Source organism: Mastigoproctus giganteus, chromosome 2 (assembly GCF_048544385.1).
Source record: "Mastigoproctus giganteus isolate SK-2022 chromosome 2, ASM4854438v1, whole genome shotgun sequence".
Taxonomy (NCBI): Eukaryota; Metazoa; Arthropoda; class Arachnida; order Uropygi; family Thelyphonidae; genus Mastigoproctus; species Mastigoproctus giganteus.
The window spans coordinates 210944322-210968526 of NC_143576.1; the positions used below are offsets into that span (position 1 = coordinate 210944322).

The 24205-nt window shown below is 37.4% G+C and overlaps 1 protein-coding gene across 1 annotated transcript in view; it reads right to left on the minus strand.

The window, feature by feature from the left end:
- Positions 1 to 24205, minus strand: part of LOC150090032 (uncharacterized) — a 329054-nt gene that overhangs the window by 269981 nt on the left and 34868 nt on the right. Inside the window, exon 4 of the mRNA XM_090368942.1 lies at positions 13139 to 13213. Within this exon, the coding sequence (XP_090225068.1) occupies positions 13139 to 13213 (75 nt within the window). The remainder of the gene's footprint in view (positions 1 to 13138; positions 13214 to 24205) is intronic.

Here is a 24205-nt window from a genome sequence, read left to right on the forward strand (position 1 = left end):
CTGGCTACGGAGGCGCCTTGCCCTCTGCTAATCCATACACTAGGTGCATGTCTGCCAGCTCACAATTTGTATATCGATGCATACTCTTTGTGCGGCGAATACCGCAATGTCTACCAACTTACGGTGACATTTCCGGTTATGGGTTCCTATGCGATTCACATTCCTTTAGATGTTACTTGCCTCCCCTAAAAGTTTGTACCAATATTTTTGAGACACCCTGTATATATATATATGGTATTTATGGTATAAATATGTGTGTGTGTATATATATATATATATATATATATATATATACACACACACACACACACATATATGGTATTAAACAGTCGTCCTCTTTAATGAACTTCCATATAGCAAATTTTTTTATGTAGTGAACTTTTTTGATTTCCCCCTCGTCATTACATTGAAAATAGTTTCTGTGTAATGAAGAAAATTTCCATATAACGAACTGATTTCGGGAGACCTGGGTAAGCATTGTTTGCACTTCTAGTCTTTAGGCAATAGAGCTGATGCTGTAGAAAGCACAAATTAAGAGCAAAGGACCTAATTCTTAAGAGCATTCCACAACGTAGTGTTGCCCGTAAAGCATTTACTGTACCAAGAAGTCATGCTGGTCAACTGCTATCAATTTGTCGAAAGTCACTGGCAAAGATTATGGAAAATTCCCAACATGGACATTGGCTCTGGTCAACCTGTTTTCTATTGTTAGCACCCTATTAGAGAATTAGGAGAGAGTGATTTTTCTTTATGCCAGAAATTCATCTGTTGTTTCGCAGAAATGAGTCATCCACGCTTTCACTAAATTTCACCTGTCGCTGTATTTTAGGTACAAGTTGTCCCTAAATCAGTTTAGGGACAACTTGTACCTAAAGACTAGATGCATTGAAGAAAAATGAATGGGATGATTATATATTATCAGGGGACACAGAGGCATATGATAGATAACTCTGAAATCAAATTACTGAGGGATTTAAGCAGGTTAAGGAAAAATATGAGACATTGTTGGCAAAGAATATAAAGTAAAAAAGTAAAGTCGCAAAGAATTCTTTGCTTATATGATATAAAACAAATAAACTGAAACTAAAATGAAACAAATCAACCAACAGATATGAATGACATAACTACTGATAATTCTGTCTAATTTATCTACACTCACACATGTGAAGAAGCTTGTAGGGATGGGAATAACAGAAGTATACCTAATTCTAACTGGGAGCTAAATTACTTTATGATGACCAAGAAGAGAGTGGAAGAGAAACTGTCAGAACTAAAACTAAATAAGACACCAGGAACAGATAGCATCTATTCCTATTATATTAAAAGAAGCAGCAAAAGAGGGTAGTAAACCTTGTGGCCATAATTATGAGCTTGGATTCAGTGGAGGTCCATACAAACTGAAGATGTGCAAATATCTCTCCTATTCGCAAAGGTGGATCAAAGGGAAACATGAGTAATAGATCTGTAGGATTAATTTCTGTGCTAGCAAAAATAATGGAATCAGTGGTTAAAGGAGTAATGCAGGATCATCTTGACAGGAAAGCAGTTAGATGGCAATCACAGCATGGATTTTTTTAAAGGAAGATGTTATCTGATCAAATCTGATGTCACTATGAGAAGATCAGAAAGGAACCGAATGCAAAAAATAATTTTGACATTGTATACTTATATTTCAGAAAGCTTTTGATAATGTTGTGCATGAATGACTGTTGTACAGATTGGCCAATGTAAAATTACAGTTAAGTTACTTCTATGAATTAAAGGATGGTTGAGTGGCAAAGACAAGAGAGTGACTATTAATGGGTACTTCTCTTCTTTTCTTGAAATAATATTATTAGTGGACTCCATAAGGATTCAGGGACCCATTAAACTTAGACATTAAATTTCATTTGCCTTCATCAATATTAAGGATTCCTGAGGGACACTTAATATTAATGAAGGCCTATCAAGTTTAATGTCTAAGTGTGTTGATGATACAAAGGTTGGCTGAGTGTACCACTCCAACCTGAATAAATTAGGTAGATAGGCTGAAAACAGGCAACTAAAGTTTAACATTTATAAATGAAAGGTACTGCATTTAATTCCAGAGTAACATACTAATTTGTTGGTAGCAAACTCAAGGTGGTGCAGAAAGAAAAAGACTTAGGGGTAATTATGCAGTCTAACATGAAGTTTTCATAGTACAAACATGCCGCTGGGAAGCTCACAAGTATCTATCAATGATATATTGGAATTCTGCCAGCACAGACAAGGAAATGATTATCCCACTGTATAAGAAAATCGTTAGGCCATGTATTGAGTACTGCATGCAGTTTTAAAAGCCTCATTTTAGTATGGTATGGATCTCTTAGAACAGGCACAATGATGGGGATGCAAGATTAATCAGAAGCATAAAAGGATTAAAAAAAAACTTAAATTCTGTACAGTCGGTCCTCGTATAACACGTGTTTGCATTACACGAATTCGATCATACACGATTTATAAATAGGGGAACGTTATCTTATATAACACGAACCGAATTCGCTTATACACGATTCGCCTTTGTGTTTACAAGAAATGGCAGTCGAATGCGGAATCACCCCAACTGAACGCAACACGATAGGAACGAAGAAGATTCTGAAAATGTATTTATGAGTTTTATATCAGTGAAGGGGAAACACATTTCACCATAATAACGTAAAAACCAACACAATTCCAGCTATCGATATAATCGCAAATGCAATTAGATCGAGTTTACTACCAGTTTATAACAGATTCCACTAGCAGAAACGCAACTGGAAATTGTTTTTATTGTTTTATGGTAGTAACCCCCAGAATGTGCTTTAGTAAAATGTGAGGTGTTAATAGTGTATCTCGGCCTTTACGGTGTTGTTTATTCAGTTGCTACACGCGCGCAGTTTGTTTATGTGATCAAGCGTGCCTCCTCGTTTTGTAATTGTGCTTTATTCCCTAAAAATTAGTAAAATACTTAAAAGGTGTGAAAAGGAAGCGTCCTGGCTAAGACACTGCAGATTCAGAGAGAGAGAAAAAAAAAAGCAATATCGATAAACAGAGGCGGACTGGGTCAAAAATTCTTACCCGGGAAAATTTATAGTGGCCTCATACTACGGTTTATGGCCAAAATCACACTGGCCCACCGGGGTTTCCCCGGTAAGGCTTATGGCCAGTCCGCTTCTGTCAATAGAGAAAAAATATGAAATTGTGAAACGCTTTGAGCGAAATGAAAGACCATGTGATATTGCACGTGCTACAGACCTAAATGAGGCAACGCCGAGAATTACAAAGAATGCAGAGAAAATAAAAACAACTTTCATAGCGGAAACAACTCAAAGTGTAATTAAAATCCATTAGATTAAGACACAAAGAATTGGAAGAGATGGAATGGCTGTCATCTCTTTGGATAGAAAATCAAACAAAAAGCAAGTTTGCTTACGATAGAAGCAAAAGCATTAGCAATATTTTATTACGACTTACGTATTATAATTTATACTTACGTATTATAAAATACGTAAGTATTTTATTACGACTATTTTATTTAATATAATAATTTTTTTACGAATAAAATACGTATTTTATTCGTAAAAATACTTTTTTAGTATTAAAAAATACTAAAAATACTTTATCATAATATAATATTATTTTTATTACGTATTTTAATCGTTATAAAATACGTAAGTATTTTATAACGATTAAAATTACCCGATTATTTATTGTGTTTGGTAATGTTTTGGTTCCAAATGTGTGTTCAATCTTGGGTGGTCGGCACCTAACCCTACTTTTCCCATAGGGGCTGTTGTTTATATTGCACGATTTTGCATTGCACGAGGATTTCTAGGAACGCAACTATCGTGCTATACGAGGACAGACTGTATTTTGCAGTTTTACCATTAGTAGAGGCATATAATGCCAGAAAGCAAGCTTATTTAGCATCAGCCAAAAAATAAATAAATAAAATAACCCTTCCCATTTCACCCATCCATTTTCACTCCAAAATTTTGTCTAGCTCAGCCTTGAACATATTTAAGCTGTCAACTTCCACGACATATGAAAGTTTATTCCAGCAATCAACCACCTCCTTGCTAAAGGAAAATTTCCACAACTATCTTTACTCAATTTAAATTTATGCCCCCTCAGATGCAAAATCTAAACAAGAGGAAGAATCCCATTAGCACTGAGCTTGGTCAAACCATTCAAGGCCTTATACACTTCAATCAGATCACCTTGCAGGTGTGCAGTTTCCAGACCTGCAATTTCCAGAACTTAAGGCTACCTTTGTAGTAGCAACCCTTTATTCAACTCACTAATCTCATTGCCTTTCTCCGCACTCCTTCTAATAACTCAATGTCTTTTCTAAAATGAGGCCTCCAGACCTGTATGCAGTACTCAAGGTGTGTCCTGACCACTGCCTTATACAAAGGGATAATCACCTCCTTTTCTCTGCAAGCAAAATTCCTATATATCATTGACAAAACTCCATTACCTAGCAGCCAGTCTGTCTGCACTGCTCAGAAAACTTCATATCTGACTGCACAATTACCCCCAGGTCTTTTTCATTCTCCTCTACCATGAGTGTAGTACTGCACAGTTGTTATGTTACTCTGGGGTTACTGCTACCCATATGCAGTACTTTGCATTTGTCAATGTTAAAACTTCAGTTGCCACCTCTCAGCCTATCTGCTCAACTTTTCTAGATCCTGTTGCAGTAGCATACTGTCCTTAATGTCATTAACAACCCTTACCAACCTTAGTATGATCTGCTAACTTGGACATTAAGCTTTATATACTTCATAAATATCATTGATAAATACAGAAAACCACAATGGGCCCAACACTGACCCCTGGGGAACTCCACTAATAACAGTCTATGAAGAGCAGTGTTAATTGATTACCACTCTCTGTCTTCTCCCACTCAACGATCCTTTTATCCATAGTAGCAACTTGCCCTTAATGCCATACTGCTCCAACTTGTACAGTAGTCTTCCATGTGCAACAGTATGAAAAGCTTTCCTAAAATCCAAGTATATGATATCAATATTATTCTTTGCAGCCAGTTCTTTTGTGACCACATCATAGTATCCAATAAAATTAGTCTTTCCCATTAACAAACAAATGCTGTGTCCGAACTATAACTGAAGTCTTGTCTAGATGATCCTGCAGTGCTTCTTTAAACAATGACTCCATTATTTTCCTCAGAGCAGAAATTAAACTAACAGGACTGTAATTACTTGTGTCACCTTTCGATCTCCCTTTGTGAATTGGGAAAACATCTGCACATCTCCAGTCCATGAGGACCTCCTCTGAGTCCAAACATGCCCTCATAATCATGGCTAAGGGCCTCATTTTAATATAACTGGATATATCCCATCCACCCCAGGTGCCTTCCTGATATTTAACTTCAGCAATTTCTCCTCCACTTTGTTCTTTATTACAAAATCATTTAGCTCCCTTCCAGAGTTTGATAAACTTCTGTTATTCAGAGAGGGGAATGTCATTGTCTTTCTCTGCACTCCTTCTAGTAGCTCAACGTTTTTTCTAAAATGAGGCCTCCAGACCAATCTGATTCATCCCCTTCCTTCTAGAGTTTACATAAGTAAAGAAGTCTTTTCTTTGCATCCTTTGCAAAAAGATTTCTCACAATCTGCCTTTGCTTGCCTAACCTCCTTTGTGACTTGATTACAGACTATCTATATTTAACATAGGCATCTGTGTCTCCTTATAATTTATATGCATCCCATGCATTTTTCTTCTCTGCCATGAGTCTCATTCATTCATCTGACATCCATTTAGACCTAAATCTTGAACAGCATTTCTTAGTTGGTATGAAAAGCCTAGTAGCATCCAAGATAAATTCCTTGAATGCTTCTCATTTAGAATTTGCTGTTGGTAACATCATCAGTTGGTCTCACTGTATAGAATTCAAAAACTAGCTGAGACCACTGCAGTGACCTTTAAAAAAGTAAAAACCCTTCCCTTTATCCATTATGGTAATTACATCTTTGAGTAAATCCCACATCAGTACACTGTGATCACTACCACCTAGTGGTTCCTTTATCTGCAGATTCCTAATGCATGAATAATCACTGCTAATAATCCAATCAAGAGTATTACTCCCTCTGGTTGCCTTTCAAACATGCTGCTGTAGAAAACAATCATCCATTAAATCCACAAAAGTCTAGGTAGTGTGTGAGTGACCAACCCAGAAGTTCCAGTCTATATCTGGGAAGTTAAAATCCACCATTATAAAACAATCTGATTTACTGACCCACTCTATTTCTTTGTAGAGTTGTTTGTTGTACTAATCAGAGTCATTAGGCTTATAACACACTCCTACTCTCAATTTTGCTTTTTCAGTGCTTATGTCACACTAAACTGTCTCAACACTGCACTGTCCACCCATGTCAACTGGATGCACCTTAATTCTTGTGTTTTTTAACTAACAGCATGACCCCTCATCCCTTTCTATCCTTTCTGTATACATTGTAGTTCCCAAATTCAAATTCTGCATTCCTTATCTCTGCGACACCATGTCTCTGATATCCCAATAATATCTGCCTTTGAAGTCTTCACCAGCACCTCAAATTTATCAAATTTATTTACTATACTCCTCCTAGCATTAGTGTACATGAAAGTATACATGGACCTATTTTTACTCTTAATTACCCTAACACAACCCATGTATTTACTTTTTTCATGACTCCCAGTAGTCCTTGAAATCCCGAGCACCTCACTTTCCAGATTGCTGCTCATTCCAATAGAAACTGTACATCTGTGAGGAGACCTGAATATGGGATTTAAGGTTTAAATGGATTAAGTGAACTAAATGCTAATGGCATCCTTACTCTTTCTCAGATGACATACATATGAGCACATAAATTTAAATTGGAAAAGGGTGGTTACAGGTAGTCTGAATAAACTTTAATAATTTTACTAGCTATTAGAGGGAATGAACAAATAAAAGTGGGTAAGGTTTTTTTTGGGTTGATGCTATATTAGCATGTTTCCTTACATTATTTTGCCATTACTAATACATGTTTGCTGGTCATACCCTAATGTAATATGATGATATGTCATACCACTTTCCTTAAAGTTGATAAAGGAGCGTGTCACTCTGAACATTTCTTTTTGCATTATAGTCAAGTTTTATATGTTTCATCACTTGTTACAAGATTTATTTTGTAGTATGAGATATTTCTTGACTATAGAACACTTTAAAGCAGTGGTAGTAGAGTTTATTATTAATTGTAGGAAGCCTACATTAAAAGTTATTGAAAAGACCCAATTTTTAGCATCCTAAAACAAACCATTCCACAGTAGTTTATCATCAGCTTTGATGGCATGTAAAAATCTGATAAAATAGGAATAGTGGAAATATGGCTTCATTCTAATATACAAAGTACAGAATTTGAAAATGATAAGTACAGTACAGTAAAGACAAACATAACAGAAAGATAGGATGGGTCAATACTAAGATAGAGCATTGGCAATATAAATACTTCTTGGATGGGGTGGGTAGAAGGAAAGTGGTTGTACAAATTAAGTGCAACTCCTGGTAGAACTATTGATTCTGGAAGTAATCCTCTGCATTCAGATAACAATAATTTTCATGATGTATTCAAGGTAAGGTGACTAGTATGCATCTGTGTAGAGAGAGATTGCATTTCACACTTGACTTCGTGTTTGTAAGGGAATACTGGTGAACTAATTCAACATCATAGCTCACCAATGTTTTTGAGTTGTACAGAAGATAATGTTGATAAGCATTTTTTTTCCATGATTTTACTCAGCTGTTACCAACTACTTACAAATGTAGCATAGAGACCCTCTTTATGAGCTTTGATACTATCAAGTATGAAGGGTTCAGTATAAAAAAAGTCAAAGCAGTGTTGTTTGTGCGTGTCTCTTTGTTGATTTATCTGGTTTTTATTAACATCCATAAATATAAAGTACAGAGCTTACTTTTCTTTATTGGCTTCTTTTTTTTTTTTTTTTCCAAAACTGATTCAGAATGGAATAGGTATCCTATCTTGAAACAAATCAAGAGAATTTTACGGTTATAATTCATAACATTACAATTTTTCACTCCTTACTCTTTATTTGTTTTACTTATAACTTCACATATTTCTCAACAATTTAATCCACACACACACCATTCACTCTGGAGTGAAAAAGTAGCCATTTCCTAAATTCCTTCCATTATCTTGATATCAGCAACAATAATATACCTTCTGTTACCAATAAATCAAGAGCCACAAAATTTAGGTTATTAATTACAGATCCAACCAGGTATAGATTTAAGCTGGTAAGAACCGCAAGCCTCAAAGAGAATAGGTGGGCATCTCCTACAAGCATCTTTCCAACGAAGGCCCTCAGAACAATTTTCTATCTTCCCCTTTGACAGTCCCTCCACGAAAGTAGAGGGAAAGGGGTTCTGAGAGTAACCCCTTCCTACTACTTTCTCATGGCTCCATATATAGAAATCTGCTCCTGGATCCAACTGCTCTATGTGTGAAAGCCGATTCAGTTAAGAAACTTAATGATCTAGAGTTAGATCCATGTCAATATACAAAGGCCATAACACTGGTTCTTGCAAAACTATTGAAAAATTAGGAACTTAGCAACCCTAGAGGGAATCCCACTGCTCTACCTTTATGAATAGGTGTAAAATTAACCAAGACAGCTCATATTTCCACAAAATTAAGAAACTCAAATAGAACCTCAATCAAAGTAGCCCCTCCATTAAAACAAGAGATTGGTTAGTTTTAATTATTGGTTGGTTATTGATTATTTTACTTACTTTTTATATATTTATTTTAATAAAGTTTCAGTAGTCTCATGTAGTCTCAGATTGGTCCACTTGATATCGATGGGCCAACTGTTGATGACCCTGCTCAGGTAGCTAACAAACTAAATGAATATTTTGCATCGACATTCACACATGAGGAGTTATTCAGCGAGGGGAATGCCAGATGTGTATTCAACTCTAGCAGTAACCTAGAGAATCTTGTAATAACTGAGAGTAAAGTGGAGGAGAAATTGTTGAAGATAAACACAAGAAAGACACCTGGGGTGGATGGGATCTATCTAGTTATATTAAAGGAGGCAGCAAAGGAAGTAAGCAAATCCTTGGCCATAATTATGAGAGTTTCCTTGGACTCAGGGGAGGTACCCATGGACTGGAGATGTGCAAATGTGACCCCAATTCACAAAGGACGACAAAGGCTGACACAAGTAATTATAGACCTGTGAGTTTAACTTCTGTTCCAGGAAAATGAATGGAGGCACTGGTTAAAGAAGCACTGCAGGATCATCTAGACAAGACTTCAGTTATAACTCTGACACAGCATGGTTTTGTTAAGCGAAAGTCTTGCCTGACCAATTTGATTGGATACTATGATGCAGTCACAAAAGAACTGGATGCAGGGAATAACGTTGATATTATATACTTGGATCTTAGAAAGGCTTTTAATACTGTTGCACATGGAAGACTGCTGCACAAATTGGAGCAGTGTGGCATTGGAGGCAAATTGCTGCTATGGATAAAGGGGTGGTTGAGGGGGAGAAGACAGAGAGTGGTAATCAATGGACACTGTTCATCGTGGACTAATGTTATTAGTGGAGTCCCTCAGGGTTCAGTATTGGGTCCTTTATTGTTCTCTGTATTTATAAATGATATTGATGATGGTATATCAAACTTAATGTCCAAGTTTGCAGACGATACGAAGGTTGGCAGGGTTGTCAAGGACACTATGCTGCTGCAACAGGATCTGGAAAGGTTGAGCAGATGGGCTGAGAGGTGGCAAATGAAGTTTAACATTGACAAATGTAAAGTACTACATATGGGAAACAGCAACCCCAGAGCAACGTATCAACTATGTGGTACTACACTGACAGTGGTAGAGAATGAAAGGGACCTGGGGGTGGTTGTGCAGGCAGATATGAAGTTCTCTGAGCAGTGCAGACGGGCTGCAAGAGTAGCTCATGGTGTATTGTCAATGATATATAGGAATTTTTCTAACAGGGATAAGGAGGTGATTATTCCCTTGTATAAGGCAATGGTCAGGCCACACCTAGAGTACTGTATACAGGCCTGGAGGCCTCATTTCAAGAAGGATGTAGAGCTGCTGGAACGAGTACAGAGAAGAGCAACAAGATTAGTGAATGGAACAAAGGGGTGCTCTTACGAAGAAAGGCTTAAGTTTTGTGAATTATAGTGTCTGGAGACTAGGCAGCAGCGAGGTGATCTGATAGAGGTGTACAAAGCCTTGAATGGTTTGAGCATGCTCAATGCTGATGGGATTCTTCCTCTTGCTCAGAATAATCACCTGAGAGGGCATAAGTTCAAATTGAGGAAAGACAGATGTAGGATAGATGTGCGGAAATTTGCTTTAGCCAGCGGGTGGTTGGTAGGTGGAACAGACTTCCACCCCTTGTCGTGGAAGTTGATAGCCTAAATAAGTTTAAGGCTCAGCTGGACAGGTATTTCGAACAAACAAAGGGGTGAAGTGGAAGTGGTTATTTTTTATTTATTTTTTTTACTTTATTTTTTTTTTGGCTGATGCTGCATAAGCTTGCTTTCTTGCATCAAATGCCTCTACTAATGCTAATGCAATTTTATTGTTCTTGTTGCAGTGGTTGGTTGGTTGGTTGGTTGAGGTGAGGAGGTTAATGCTTCAACTACCTGCTGTTCCCAGTACCCCAGTTCATATTTTATTATAATTATATCAATACAATTGTGCTCACAGAGCCTAATCTGCACAGTGTAAGGGCTGATAAACCTGGAATATTTCACAAGGAAAACCTTATTCCCTCTGCCTGAGATTGACTAGTGGCCTCTGAGAATTTCCAGTCTCTAATGAGATTTGAGTCCAGCCTTACTGGAAACCGAAAGCCAGGTTAGAGGAACATGCAGAGAATACCAAGTCACAGTGAAAAAAATGGACAATGTTGAAACATCACCATCTTTCATATGGTGAAAATAAACCCCATTCAGTCACCTTCAACAATCACAACATCCTTATTATAGTCCAGCCTCACAAAAGAAGGTGCAAATTTATCGAGGTCTTTCACATTCAAACCAATTATATAACTATAAAATTAACAGAACAAGGTAGAATAATAGCCCTCTCACTACTGGCTCCATTTGCTTAACATTTCTGCCCCCAACAATCCCCATGGCATCCCCACCTACAGTTAGTTTAATTAATGGCACTGAAGAGAAGTTTTTGAACCAGATATATGATATGATTACCATATAATGTGAACTACAGAGGTTCGACACACTTGACTCGAATAAAACTACCTTAAAAACAATGAATCATTTCATTTTAATTTTAGTAGTAGCCTATGTTGGTAACTATATCTTTTTATCCAACATATTTTAAAATACCAGAATTATATTCCATGCATCTAAATTGCTGTGATACTTTCATGTAGTGTGCAAATAACTAAAAAGAAAAAGTACAAATAAACATGAATATAAAAGTATATTGTTAAGCCATGAAAAACTGCCATTCAACATGGCAATTTTTAATTTGGCCCACAAAGTTATGACAAAGTTGCAATAAAATAGAATTGAGAAAGCCCAAAAGAAGCACAAGTGTGTATAGACAATCTGTTATTCCACCAAGCAAAAATCCTAATCACATGAGAAATACTTCAATTACAAAATAGACAAATAACAAACTGTTATTGTTTCTATAGCAACTAGACAGAAAAGAATAGTTAGTGGAAATGTAATACTTCTACATAGAAATAAATACAGGCAGTTCCAGCTTTACGAGTTCACAGGTTTACAAGTTCTTTTTTTTTTTTTTTTTCAAGTATCAACAAAACTGAAAAAATGAACATTTTTAGCATTCATTTATTGCAATTCAAGTTCATTTTTCTGATTTCAAACCAAGCATGTAGCTATACAATACAGTACTACTATGAATGCATTTGTTCAAAGCAGTTACTATGCTGACATGACAAAGAGTGGTTGTGTTGCTCTTCATTTTTGCTGTCTTGTCTTATTTCAAATTTATCTGACTTATTAAGGGGGATAAATTTGAAGGGTGTTTGGAATAAACTTTCCCTCAGTTTATTGATAATTTTGAAGGATTTCAAGAATCAGCAGAGATCATACAAAATGAAACAGATGCAGTTGTTAATATTGATAACCAATTGCAGCTTAAGGTTTCTGCAACTGATGTCACTGGTCTGCTTCTAGCACACAATGGAGGGTTCACAAATGAAGACCCCCTTGAAATGGTAAAATGTGAAGAAGCTGAGGAAGAAGAAGATTTAACAGCTGAAACTCCTGTTCATTCCTTCAATCTCAAGGGCTTAACAAAGCTTTTGAACGCATAGAAAAAGCAACTGAGATTTTCAAGTCATAAGATTCAAATTTCAAGTGCACTAGAAAATTTGCTACAGATTTAAAAAATGCTTATGCATGCTATTGTGAAATTTATAAAGTTGTTGTTTTGGTTTGGAGCATTAGCAACTAAGGCCATATTGCTCCGGTAATATGCGGTGGTCATTCCCTGACCTTTCCGCATCCTCCGTATTTGGTGGTGACAGGCTCGAACCCCGGTCTAATCAAGAAGCGTGTGCTACGCACTGCTGCTCCTTCCCACCTGGCTACGGAGGCGCCTGGATTTATAAAGAAAAGATCTTGGAAACAAATGACTCTTGAAGCATTTCTGAAGAAGATGACTCCTTGTGCTTCCAACAGACCAACGAGTGCCGAACCAGCAATGCATGATGAATCATCGAGTGTGCATTTATTCAATGATGATAAAGAATAAATATTCTTTAACATTTGTATGATATAAATAATTTCTTTATTATTATAATTTTCTTGATTTTAAAGGTTATGATGTTTTCATTTCTTTGGATAAATAAATCATTGTTTATGCAAAAACTATTGTTTTGTTAACTTTTATTTAACATTACTATGGTCAAATTTCATTGCTGTGAACATAACCTGTTTTGAACATTACATCTATGGGAAATAAATTCCTGCTTTATGAGTGCATGCTAGGAACGAATTAACTCGTAAAGTTGGGAACTACCTGTAATACAAATTGTAAACTTATACAAAAACTAAAACAACAACAAAAATAAGTTGGAAATACACAATACAATGAAATCTTACGTCTTTCAAGATGTCAAACAGCTCATTCTTGTCAGCTTTATTCAACTCCATGTCATTTACTTTGACTTGAACCTCCTACATAAAAATAATTATACAATAATAAAGTATGTGCAGCATGATTATAAAAAATCTTTTTTCTCTTTATGAAAGAAATTTTTTTGCTCATTTGAATGAATACAGAAATACAATGTGAATGATGGCTAGAATGAACATTAATTCATGTAAACACTTTAATGAAGATTATATTAAATATAAATCATAAAATGTAGTCCTGATCCTAAGACTTTTATCAGAGGATTGCATATTCACAATTTAGTTAGAAATTACACTACTGAAAAGAACTTAAGGTAAAAATAATACAAAATACAGGGAACAGTCCACATGTATAAGTAATGGGCTCTTCAATGGTTAATGTTTTTCTGGATTATGGCTATTTCCTCTGAGTGGGAAGTGTCGATAAGTGAGAGACTAGCTGTCTCTCACTGGTTGACTTCTATGACATATTGCAAGGATAGCAGCATATCACAGCTGTATTACTAAATATGATCTTGATAAAATTTGTATAGGAAATCTGATTAAAATATGGTTTATTTTTCCCAATAATAAAAAAAATATATTTTTTTTATTATTGGGAAATAATATTTATTAATTTATTTATTATTTACACTTGCCTTCAAATAAATAATAAATTATTGCTTTTAAGGCATGTGTACAATAGAATTAACTCACTTTGACCTTTAAATATCACAGAAAGATTTTTTCACAATACATTGACACAATACAGAGAGCATAATAATATTACTAAATAACATAAAGTAAGAGTACACTAGTATACATGTACAGTCTGGTCTCCATATTCGTGGGGGTTATGTGTGAAAATGTAAAATTCCTGTGAAAATGTAAAATTCCGCAAAAATCTGTACACTCGTCCAAATAGCCCCAGATGTTTTCTATGTATGCCTAAACACTTACGCAACCATTTACAATTAACCGAAAAATGTTTAAATGTGTTTAAAAGGTTTTAACTGTGTTTTACAAAAATGAGTAACATTTTAGATCCATGTTTTGAAAATACTATATCAAAATTTTATTACATAGTTAAGAACAAGGCGTGCACCAGAGTATTAACCACAGCATTCAGTACTCCTCGGTAGTAGGGGTCTCAGAGGCTGGAGAAGAAGCAGGGTTGGCTGAAGTCGAGACTTCTGGTTTGGGGGTATGACAAGTTTTAGGCATTGATGTAGAAGTTGTCCATTTCAGGAACATTGTGATGGGAAGCTGCTGCTTCTTTTGTTTGAACTCATTGAACATGGCTGTGTATGGTGTTAAAATATTGAGGCTTTCCTTGAACTTCATTTCATGAACTATGTTGTCGTCGTATTTTTCCAAGGTTTTCTAAGTTGAACTTCTCTTGGCGTGATTCTTCCTCAACCTCGTCCTCATAGCTGGAAAAACAAGCTCCTTGAGTTTATCATCCGTTAGTGTTGTTGTTGCCTGTCCGTCAATCAAATCGTTGATGTCCTCCTTCTCTAAGTTCTCAAAACCTGCATCCTCCTATTCTCCTGGCCAACTCCTTTATTTCTGAGATGGTTTTCTTGTGCTGTTCATCTGGAATGGTTTGCAGTTTTTCTGGACTGAAATCATGCACAACCTCAGGCCACACGTTCTTCCAACAGGCATTTACAGACTTCTCCTTGAGGTCTTCCAGTGCAGTGCAGTGCATGTTTTATTAGGAAGAGATTGTCAGCTATGGTGAATTCATTCCAGAATTGAATATTGTTGAGGTTGTTATCGCTGTCCATGGCCTCAATGATTCGGTCCATGCACCTCTTCATGTAGTTGGAATTAAAGGCCTTGATTACCCTCAGTTGAGCGGCTGGATAAGGGAGGTAATGTTAGGGGGTAGAAAGGCCACCTCTACATCTTCATTTCCATAGTCTTGTGCATCACTTGGGTGTCCTGAGGGGCATTATCTAGCACGATGTTGTTGTTTTTGTGGGGGTTTTCTGGCGCATAAGCTGCTTTGGCTATAATGCACCTATTCCTTTATTGTAATAATATATGAGAATTTCTTGTTATGTCAGAAGAGGCAAAAATCAGAAATGACTAAAAACTCCAATTTTCTTCAGAAAGTTAAAAAATTCAGGGATATTTGCATTGTCACCAATGACATTTTCTAGAGTTATTGGTTTCCGAAGGTTAACCAAAGATAGCAGGGTTGTATTTCTGTCTTGATTATAGTGTGGGCATTCAATGAGAATGTGTTTCACAGTCAAATTTAGAAAACAATGTGGACACTGTGGTGGATCATCTCCTGTGAGTAAATGAAAGTGAGTCAAATGTGTATGGCCTATTCTTGATCTTGAAAGGAGTACCTCTTCTCGTCTTGATGAACGGACACTGGAACGCCAAATTCTAGGATGCTGTTTAAATTGAAAAAGTTTGTTATTTGTTTGAGAGTGCCAGAGTGCTGTCCATTCTGTTAGGCATGCATCACGAATGATTTGTGGGTAGTCTTATGCTGGAACAGGGATATTGGTTAAATCTAAGGTAGATGGATTTTTTGCAGCTTTATCGGCCAGTTCATTACCAGAAATTACAGAATGTGCTGGAATCCAGCAGAAGGTGATCATTTTGGTGGCGCTCTTCAATCTGTAGTAATAATCTTCTAATTTCATTTAGAAAGGGTGAACTTTATCTGTGGAGTTAGATAATGCCATAATTGAGCTGAGGGAATCAGTGTAAATAACAAATTTTAATGAGCGGTCAGAACAGAGATTTTCTAAGGCTAGTTTAATTGCATATAATTCTGCTGAGAATATACTGAATTCAGGTGGAAGGGCTGCTGAAATAGTGGTATTTAAGAATACTGCTGCTGCTCCAGCATTTGAGTTAGATTTAGAGCCATCTGTATAAATTGGATAAAAGTCAAAATATTTGTGAGTGTGAATTGCATGTTGTTTCACATTTGATGCTTGAAGAACATTTTTTCCCCACTGGCAAAGCTAAGTGTCACAGGTGGGTAGAGGAGTAAGAGTCCATGGTGGCTGAGTGCATGTTACTACTTCTTGTACAGAATGAATGGAAATTTTCCAAACTTGCATCAGTTCAAGAAGGCGAAGACCAGTTGGTTTTACTATACTAGGCTTACTTCTGTAGAGGTTTTCTAATGGTGGATTAAATAAGTATGACTGAATTGGATGCGAGGCACAACTTCGTATTTTGACAACATACTTCAGTAGCAGTGTTTTCCTACGTAGAGTTAACGGGGCTCATGAGCGTCAATGTGGAGGCTATGTGCTGGTGATGTTCTGAAAGCTCCAAGTGCAATCCTCAAATCATTGTGTTGAACTGGATCAAGCCAGCGCAAAACACTTGCTCTGGCAGAATCATAGACAGGAGCACCATAATCGAGATGGGATCGGATTAATGCCCTGTATAGCCGAAGTAAGGAGGTGCGATCTGCACCCCATGTTAGGGCGGATAAAGTTCTGAGTATAATTAACTTTTTAAACAGGAAGTACGTACATTTTTAATATGGTCTAAGAAATTTAATTTGTTGTCAAGGATTAATCCTAGAAATCTGATGTTACCACTGACTGGGATGGAGACGTTGGAAATTTGAAGTTCAGGATCCAGATGGAGTTTGCGTTGTCGACAAAAATGGATAGCAACTGTTTTCTGTTGTGAGAGTCGATAGCCGTTAAGGTTGGCCCATTGTTGTATTTTATTCAGTGATATCTGAAGCTGCCTTTCAATTGATCTCATGCTTTGGGAATGACAGGAAATGGAAAGGTCATCCGCGTAAAGGTATGACTCAACTGTAGTTGGAATCTGTTTAGTGATGGAATCGATTCTAAGAGCAAAAAGAGTGGCACTCAGCACAGATCCCTGAGGAACACTTTCTTCCTGAATGAAAGTTGTAGAGAGGTCATTTTGGTATTTTACTTGAAATGATCTAGTGTACAGGAAGTTCTGTACAAATATGGGAAGTGATCTTTATTCTCTCGGTCTGTAGACCAAGAGAATAAAGATTACTAAGTATGCCATGTCGCCAGGTGGTGTCAAAGGCTTTCTGTATATCTATAGTAACCATTACCAGATGCTCGTGTTTAACGAACGCATTGCGAATGGAAAATTCAGCCTTGATCATGAGATCTAAGCATGATCTGTTTTGTCGAAAGCCATGCTGACTATTGCTCATTAGATGTTGTGACTCTATGATTCAGACGAGTCTATTGTGAACAATTTTTTCAAGGATTTTGCTGAGGCAGCTTGACAGAGATATAGGTCTATAGTTATGGGGATTAGTTGGATCTTTTCCAGGCTTCAGGAACACCAAAACAATAGAGTGGTGCCAAGAAGCTGGATAAATTTTTTCTAAAAAAATACAGTTGTAAAAGACCAGGAGGAGGTGCAAAGCTTTGTCATCAAGATGTTGCAGCATGACATAATAGATCCCATCTGGTCCGGCGGCACCATTACGAGCTGTTTTAATGGCATGCAATAATTCAGAATATTGTAGAGGTTTGTTATATGGTAGAATGAGGGCAGTTTGGAAGTTAATAGAATACTGTTCTCGACTGTTTTTAATTCGTTGGAAAGATGTAGTATAAGCTGATGTTGCTGAGATCTCAGCAAAAGTATTGCCCAAAGCGTTAGCTATATCCGAGGGACTAGTTAAATCTCACCCATTCCAGGAGAGGACTGGAGAGGGTATGGTTGGAAACTTACCAGAAAGCTGTCTAATTTTTTTCCAGATTAATTTGCTGTCAGTATTTCTGTTAATTGTTGATGCAAAACGGGTCAGGAATTCTTTTTTGGCTTGCCTCTGTATGAAGCGTGCTTTTGCCCTTACTTTCTTATAATTTATCAGATTGGCTGTGATTGGATATTGCCGAAACAAATTCCACGCTTTATTTTTTGCTTTTTTTGCTTTGGTGCATTCCTCATTCCAACCAATAATTATAGTGCTTTCAACCCAGTGGATTTGATAATGGTATTGTATCTTCAGCCACATTTAAGAGATGCGACGTGATGTAATCTGTCACATCATCAATACGGTGGAGATGGATTTTTTTTCTCATCGAAAGAGATTGATGACTGAAATTTTGCCCAGTTTGCTCTTGTAAATTTCCATTTCCTGCAGGGTTTAGTTAAAGGAGTCTGTGCTATCAATACCTTGCATATGATTGGGAAGTGATCACTGCCCATAGGATCGTTTATAACGTACCACTCTATGGTCAGGACCAGTACTGGGGAACAAATGGAAAGATCTATTGCTGAAGTATGTCCAGTTGGGAGCTGAATGTGAGTGTGCATGCCAGTATTCAGTATGGCGAGGTTTAGTGCATCTAAAAGTCTTTCAATGAGTCGACCACGTGTATCCAATTTAGAAGCACCCCATAGGGGATTGTGCCCATTAAAGTCCCCTAATATACAGAGAGGTGGAGGTATCTGTATAAGGAGGTCTTCAAGTTCTTTTAAACAATAAGTATGGTTTGGCTGTTTTGATTTGGTAGTTGTTGGCGCATCGGCTTCTGTGGCCATATTGCACCTCCCAAGGTTTTTGCAGTACTTTGACCCAAGCCCGAGGCGGGAATCGAACCCGCGACCTTTGGGTTGCCGGGCAGGTACTTTACCCACTCGGCTAGCCCGGTCGGCTGGTTTGGCTGTAAATAGATTGAGACTAGTGTTATTGCAATATGGAGAGTTATACAAACCGCAACAGCTTCTATTTCAGTTCGAAGTGGGATATGCTTAGTTGGGATCTTTGAATTTATCAGGATTGCTACACCACCGTGGGCAGTATTTGCTGTATTGCGATCTCTTCGATAAAGGCAGTAGTTCTTTATCAATAGAGAAATTTGCGAGGTTAAGTAAGTTTCTTGGAGACAGAAAAGCAACTGGAGAATACTGGTTAATTAGATTATAGATATCATCTGTGTTGCAACGAAAGCCTTTGCAGTTCCATTGTACAATGAAGGCCATTATTTGTGTTTAATTGTTTGAGATGTATCTGACTGCTTTTTGAAGGTGATTGGCTTATGACGTTCCAATTTTTGTTTGTCTTTTTTTAGGAAAACTGGCCAACCAGTGTCCATTTCTTCTTCTTCGGCATGAATTTCTAATATTGGATCTTCCTGTAGAGTAGGAGATGTCGCTGGTATTGTAAGAGGAGTGTTACTTGCCTGGTCTGAATGCTTGGGGTTACTGGACTGTTGCTGAGAGAGGACAGCTCGAGCCCAGTCAGAGATTGATATGTTTGAGGGGATGGTAACTTCAGTTTGAGTGGACACTGTTTGTTGTTTTTGTGCAACATTTGCATAGGTACGTTTGGACATGGTAGGAGCAATTATTTTCCTTGCTTCTTGAAAGCTTACCTTGTTCTCAACCTTATATTTAACAATTTGTTTCTCAGTTTTCCATCTCTCACAAGTTTTAGAATATGCAGGATTTACAGTTGGGACATGTCTTTTCTGTCGCCAAACATTCAGACTGAGTATGATCGGAAGATCCATAGTTTGGACAAACTGGGTTTCCTCTACATGTTGTCTGAGAGTGACCATACTTTTGGCACTTGTAGCATCTCAAGGGATTAGGTATATATGGGCAAACATAGCAAAGTAGATAGCCAGCTTTTACTGTTGATGGTAGGTTTGGGGAATTAAATGTAAGAATGATATTCCTGGTAGGCATAAGGTTATTGTCTTTTTTAATCATGATTCTTCTTGATGCAATAACATTTTGATCCTGAAGTTCTTGGGTTAATTCATCCTCTGTCACATTCAACCAATCCCAACTAGAAATCACACCTTTGGATGTATTTAAGGTAGCATGGGGAGATACTTTAATTGGTATCCCAGCAAAATTTGAAAGTTGTAAGAGTTTCTCTGAATGTCTACTTTTTATTGTTTCTAAAAGAAGGTCTCCAGATTGTAGCCTCTTTACAGTCTTCGGAGATCCTGCAATACTCTCCAGGTGTTTCTGGATGAGGAAAGGAGATAATTTGCTGAGAGGTTGTTCTGAAAGTGAATGTAAAATTAAAAAGGAAGGAAACTCTTTTGTTGTTGTTGAATTTGTTTTCAACCTCTTGGGTTGTGAAATGTCATAATCAATTTCAGTATGTGGCCGAGAGCTTGTTGGCTCTAAAGATGGATAATCATTTTGCTCCATCTTTGCTCCTTTTCGCCCTTGGCAGATGAGCTTTTCTGCCAAGGTTTCCGGCCCCGCCACAGGGAGGCAGGAGCAGTGCCTGGTGTGACCAAGCAAGAAGTAGTAGGGGGTTAGTAATAAGACTATGAAAAAAGAAAGGTGGCTTGCCTTTCTTGCTAAGAGCAGTTATAAAATAAATAGATTACTTAACGAGAGGATCGCAAAAGAACTATATATCACTTTTTGGAAATCGCACTATAAGGCACAGATAAATCGCTCAGTCACAATCGCTTGGCACCCGGGGCCTGTCTAGCACGAGGAGGACTTTAAATGGAAGTCCCTTTTCTTCCAGATATTCCTTGACTTCAGGATGAAGTAGTGGTGGAACAAATTCAGGAAGAGGTTCTTCATTGTCTAGGCTGTTACATTGCACATCCGGTACACAGGCAGTACATTCTTGTTAAATCCTCTAAGAGCTCTTGGATTCTGCCGAGAATTAGGCCAAGCTTTGTCATATGGCCTGCTGTATTGCTGCAGCAAACTACAACATAACCCGATCTTGTGCCGCCTTGAATCCTGGGGCCTTCTCTTTAACGGCTATATAGGTGCGCTACGGCATCTTCTTCCAGAATAATGCCATCTCATCGGCATTGAAAACCTGTTCAAGTTTATATCCCTTTTCCTCGATGGCTTCTTGAGTTGCACAGGGCAGGTCTTAGCAGCCGCGTGATCAGCTGAAGCAGACTCGCCCATAATCTTTACATTAAGGAGTGAATAACACCTCTTGAATTTTTGGAACCAGCCTTTGCTGGCAATGAAAGTGGTTTCCACAATGCTGCTGGTACAGGGGATTTGCTGCTTAAATCTGTTGTAAAGAACAAGGGCCTTATCAGAAATCATACCAATGTTCACAGGCAAGTTTTTCTTGTGCTGGTGTTCAATCCAAATGAACAGTGCATTCTCCATTTTTAACATCACTTTATCACATACATAAGTTGTGTATTTAGCAGTACGATTTCCACCAGTTTGCACTGCCACTCTGATCTCAGTTTCTTGGTTTCTTATGTGTCATATGGTACTTTCGTTGACACCAAAAATGCGGCCTACATATGTGAGCCTTTCGCAACATTTATCTAGAATCTGCACTTTTTCATTCAAAATCATCACTTTCTTGGCCCTTTTAGGTTTTTGTCTGTCATTAGATGCACTTTGTTTAGAGCCCATGGGTATTCACATAAGCATAGGTAATATTTGAAGCACAACTAGCCTAACGCAGATATACACAACACACAAAGGTCACAAGCTGTTCTACTCGGATGATGCTCACTGTGAGATTGAAACCAAAACTATTAATTAGAGTCACCTGGTAATTTCTTACATATACCCATGTGTACTGTGTCTGTAAATCGCATGCATTCTCTGGTCGATTTGCCTGTTTTGCTGGAAGAAAAAGCCAGTTTCTGGAGGAAAACCTTGCTATTTATGCCTAAGACCGACTAACTCAGCCACAGAGTGAACAAAGCCCATAAAAATTCCTCGCGTCATCAACAGGATTTTAACCTGGGCCTTTTCCACCCAGTGACGATACCACTGTACTACCTGTGCAGACACTGCGAGACTAAGATGGGCACGCCTCACCATCGCTTAGGGTGAATGCAGTGAGCAGCAGCCACATTTTTAGTATGATAAATTTTATGACTGCCAATGCGAAAACACGAATCTGTGAATATGAAGACCCAACAGTAATGGCATTTCACATTAGAAAAATTTTAATTACATTTAAAGAAAATGTACTTAAAATTTTTTTCTGCTGTTTGCTTCATTAAATACATTTTAAAAAAATATGTTTAATTCACACTGATGAGGTTATAGGCCCTTCAATGAGCAGAATAGGTAACTACATTAATATAAGCAGCATGAATAAAATAATCTTTTAAAAAAAATTATGCCTAATGTGAAATATCATTATCTATTAACGATATTATTAAAATTAAAAATATTAACATCATGGAAAATACTTGAATTTAATTAACTACTCTAAAATTATATAGAGGATTCCTTTTTCTTGGAAAGCAAAAGTCTAATCAGCAAAAGCCGCCGCAAAAGAAAACAGCACAAGAAGAAACTACTAACATTACCTAAAAGTTTCTGCTTATTTATCTAACTAAACTGACTGATTAATACTGTTAGAGGGTTTTTAACATTTTATATTTTAAAAGATAGTACTAGACACATACTTAGAAAGTTTATGCTCATCAGTTCCTTTTTAAGACAGTTTCCTTTCTTTATGATAATGAGTATTTTGTATTTTTTACTTTTATCTTATGTGTTGTCTGAAAAACACTAAATGGAGATTAATAATGAAACAACTTAGTTGATGTTATGCTATGAGTTACATTTCAGGTGCACTGGAGTTTTATTTCTTAAATTAACTGAATTTTTTCTTTTTAAAGTAAATGATTATCTTACCAATTAATTACTAACTGATTAACTAATAATATATAAAAGTAATTGTGTTTTCGTTTCACTGCACATACTTCCAAATATAATATTCACACCACATTTTGCAATACTTTATAACCAACAGCATAAAATGCAACAAGTATTTCAGGCTCTGTAATTTCATAAATTAAACAATTAGTAAACTATCAATGATTTCATAATGCAATTTTGCTTATTTCTTCCTGGATTTTAATAATAATTGAAATATAACACATATGATGAATTTGAAGTACTGATCAAATCTTTTGATCAGTACTTCAAATGATGAATTTGATGCATTTGATGAATTTGATCAAATCATCAAATGCAGACAATGTGGGGATATCAGACACATGGTGTCACTCAGATATAAGGAATTCAGAATTTAAATATGGGGGAGTATAATGCGTACAGAAAAAGGCCAAAATGTGTTTATGTTTCATGGTGGTCTCCGGGGTTCCACCACCCATTAACCACCGTAGCATCTGTATGAGATGTGGCAATGCCTGCAGTGTGGTAAGTGTGAGTGTGAAGGGTGGTGTGTTTATTCTGTTGAGTGTTTGTCAGCTCCTGGAGTCTTCGCAGACATGGGGCATAGAACAAGTTTGTTCACTTCCCCCTGCCTCCTATCCTTCACCATGTGGAGATGTGCCAGGGTCCACATTGCACTGACACTATGCCCAGGAAGACGATATTGCAGAGACGAGCCTTTCCCTGGGCCCACAAAAAAAAAAAAAAAAAAAGTGAAAGTGAAAGGAAGATTGTATGTCAGTGAGAGAAGTCAGGTTTCAGGGAGGGGAGGAGTAAAGTTTTAGGTGGTAATGGATGAAAGAGACAGTCATCCCTTGAAAAAAGTAGAGTTAAGACAATGGAATCCTTTGGTTCTGATCAGGATTCTTCGGCTTTGTGTCGTGTTTTGGCCTTTGTCATTGCTAGTGAGTGTCCAAATTAGTGTCCAGCTGTGTCAGGGTTCTGTTTACAGTAGTAAGGATTCTTCAGAGCAGCAAAGCAAAAGGCTCAAGCTAATGGGAGTGCTGTGACTCAGGGGAGAACTGAGGAGGGCAGTTTCCCTCTGAATCACAGCCTTTTAAAATGCACTGCTTGCATGATGTTTGTGCAGCAATCAGGTATGGGACATGATATCGCCATGAGGGATGTCTTTGTGTGTTTGCGTGATGTAAGGAGTGTAAGGAAATCAGGCGACAACTCGGCATTGTTATAGGCCTACATGAGAGCTTGAAGGACAGGGTGGATGCCCTTGAAGAATCTAAATTGAGGGGCCCATCAAACTCTCAGCTGCCCACATCAACGCCAGAGCTTGCACTTTGTCATCACGGAACACAGCGGCAACCCCCAAGGCAGAATGCGCTGGTCCCACAGGAACTAGTAGTTGTTGGTGACTCTATTGTGAGGGAAACAGGGAACATCCTT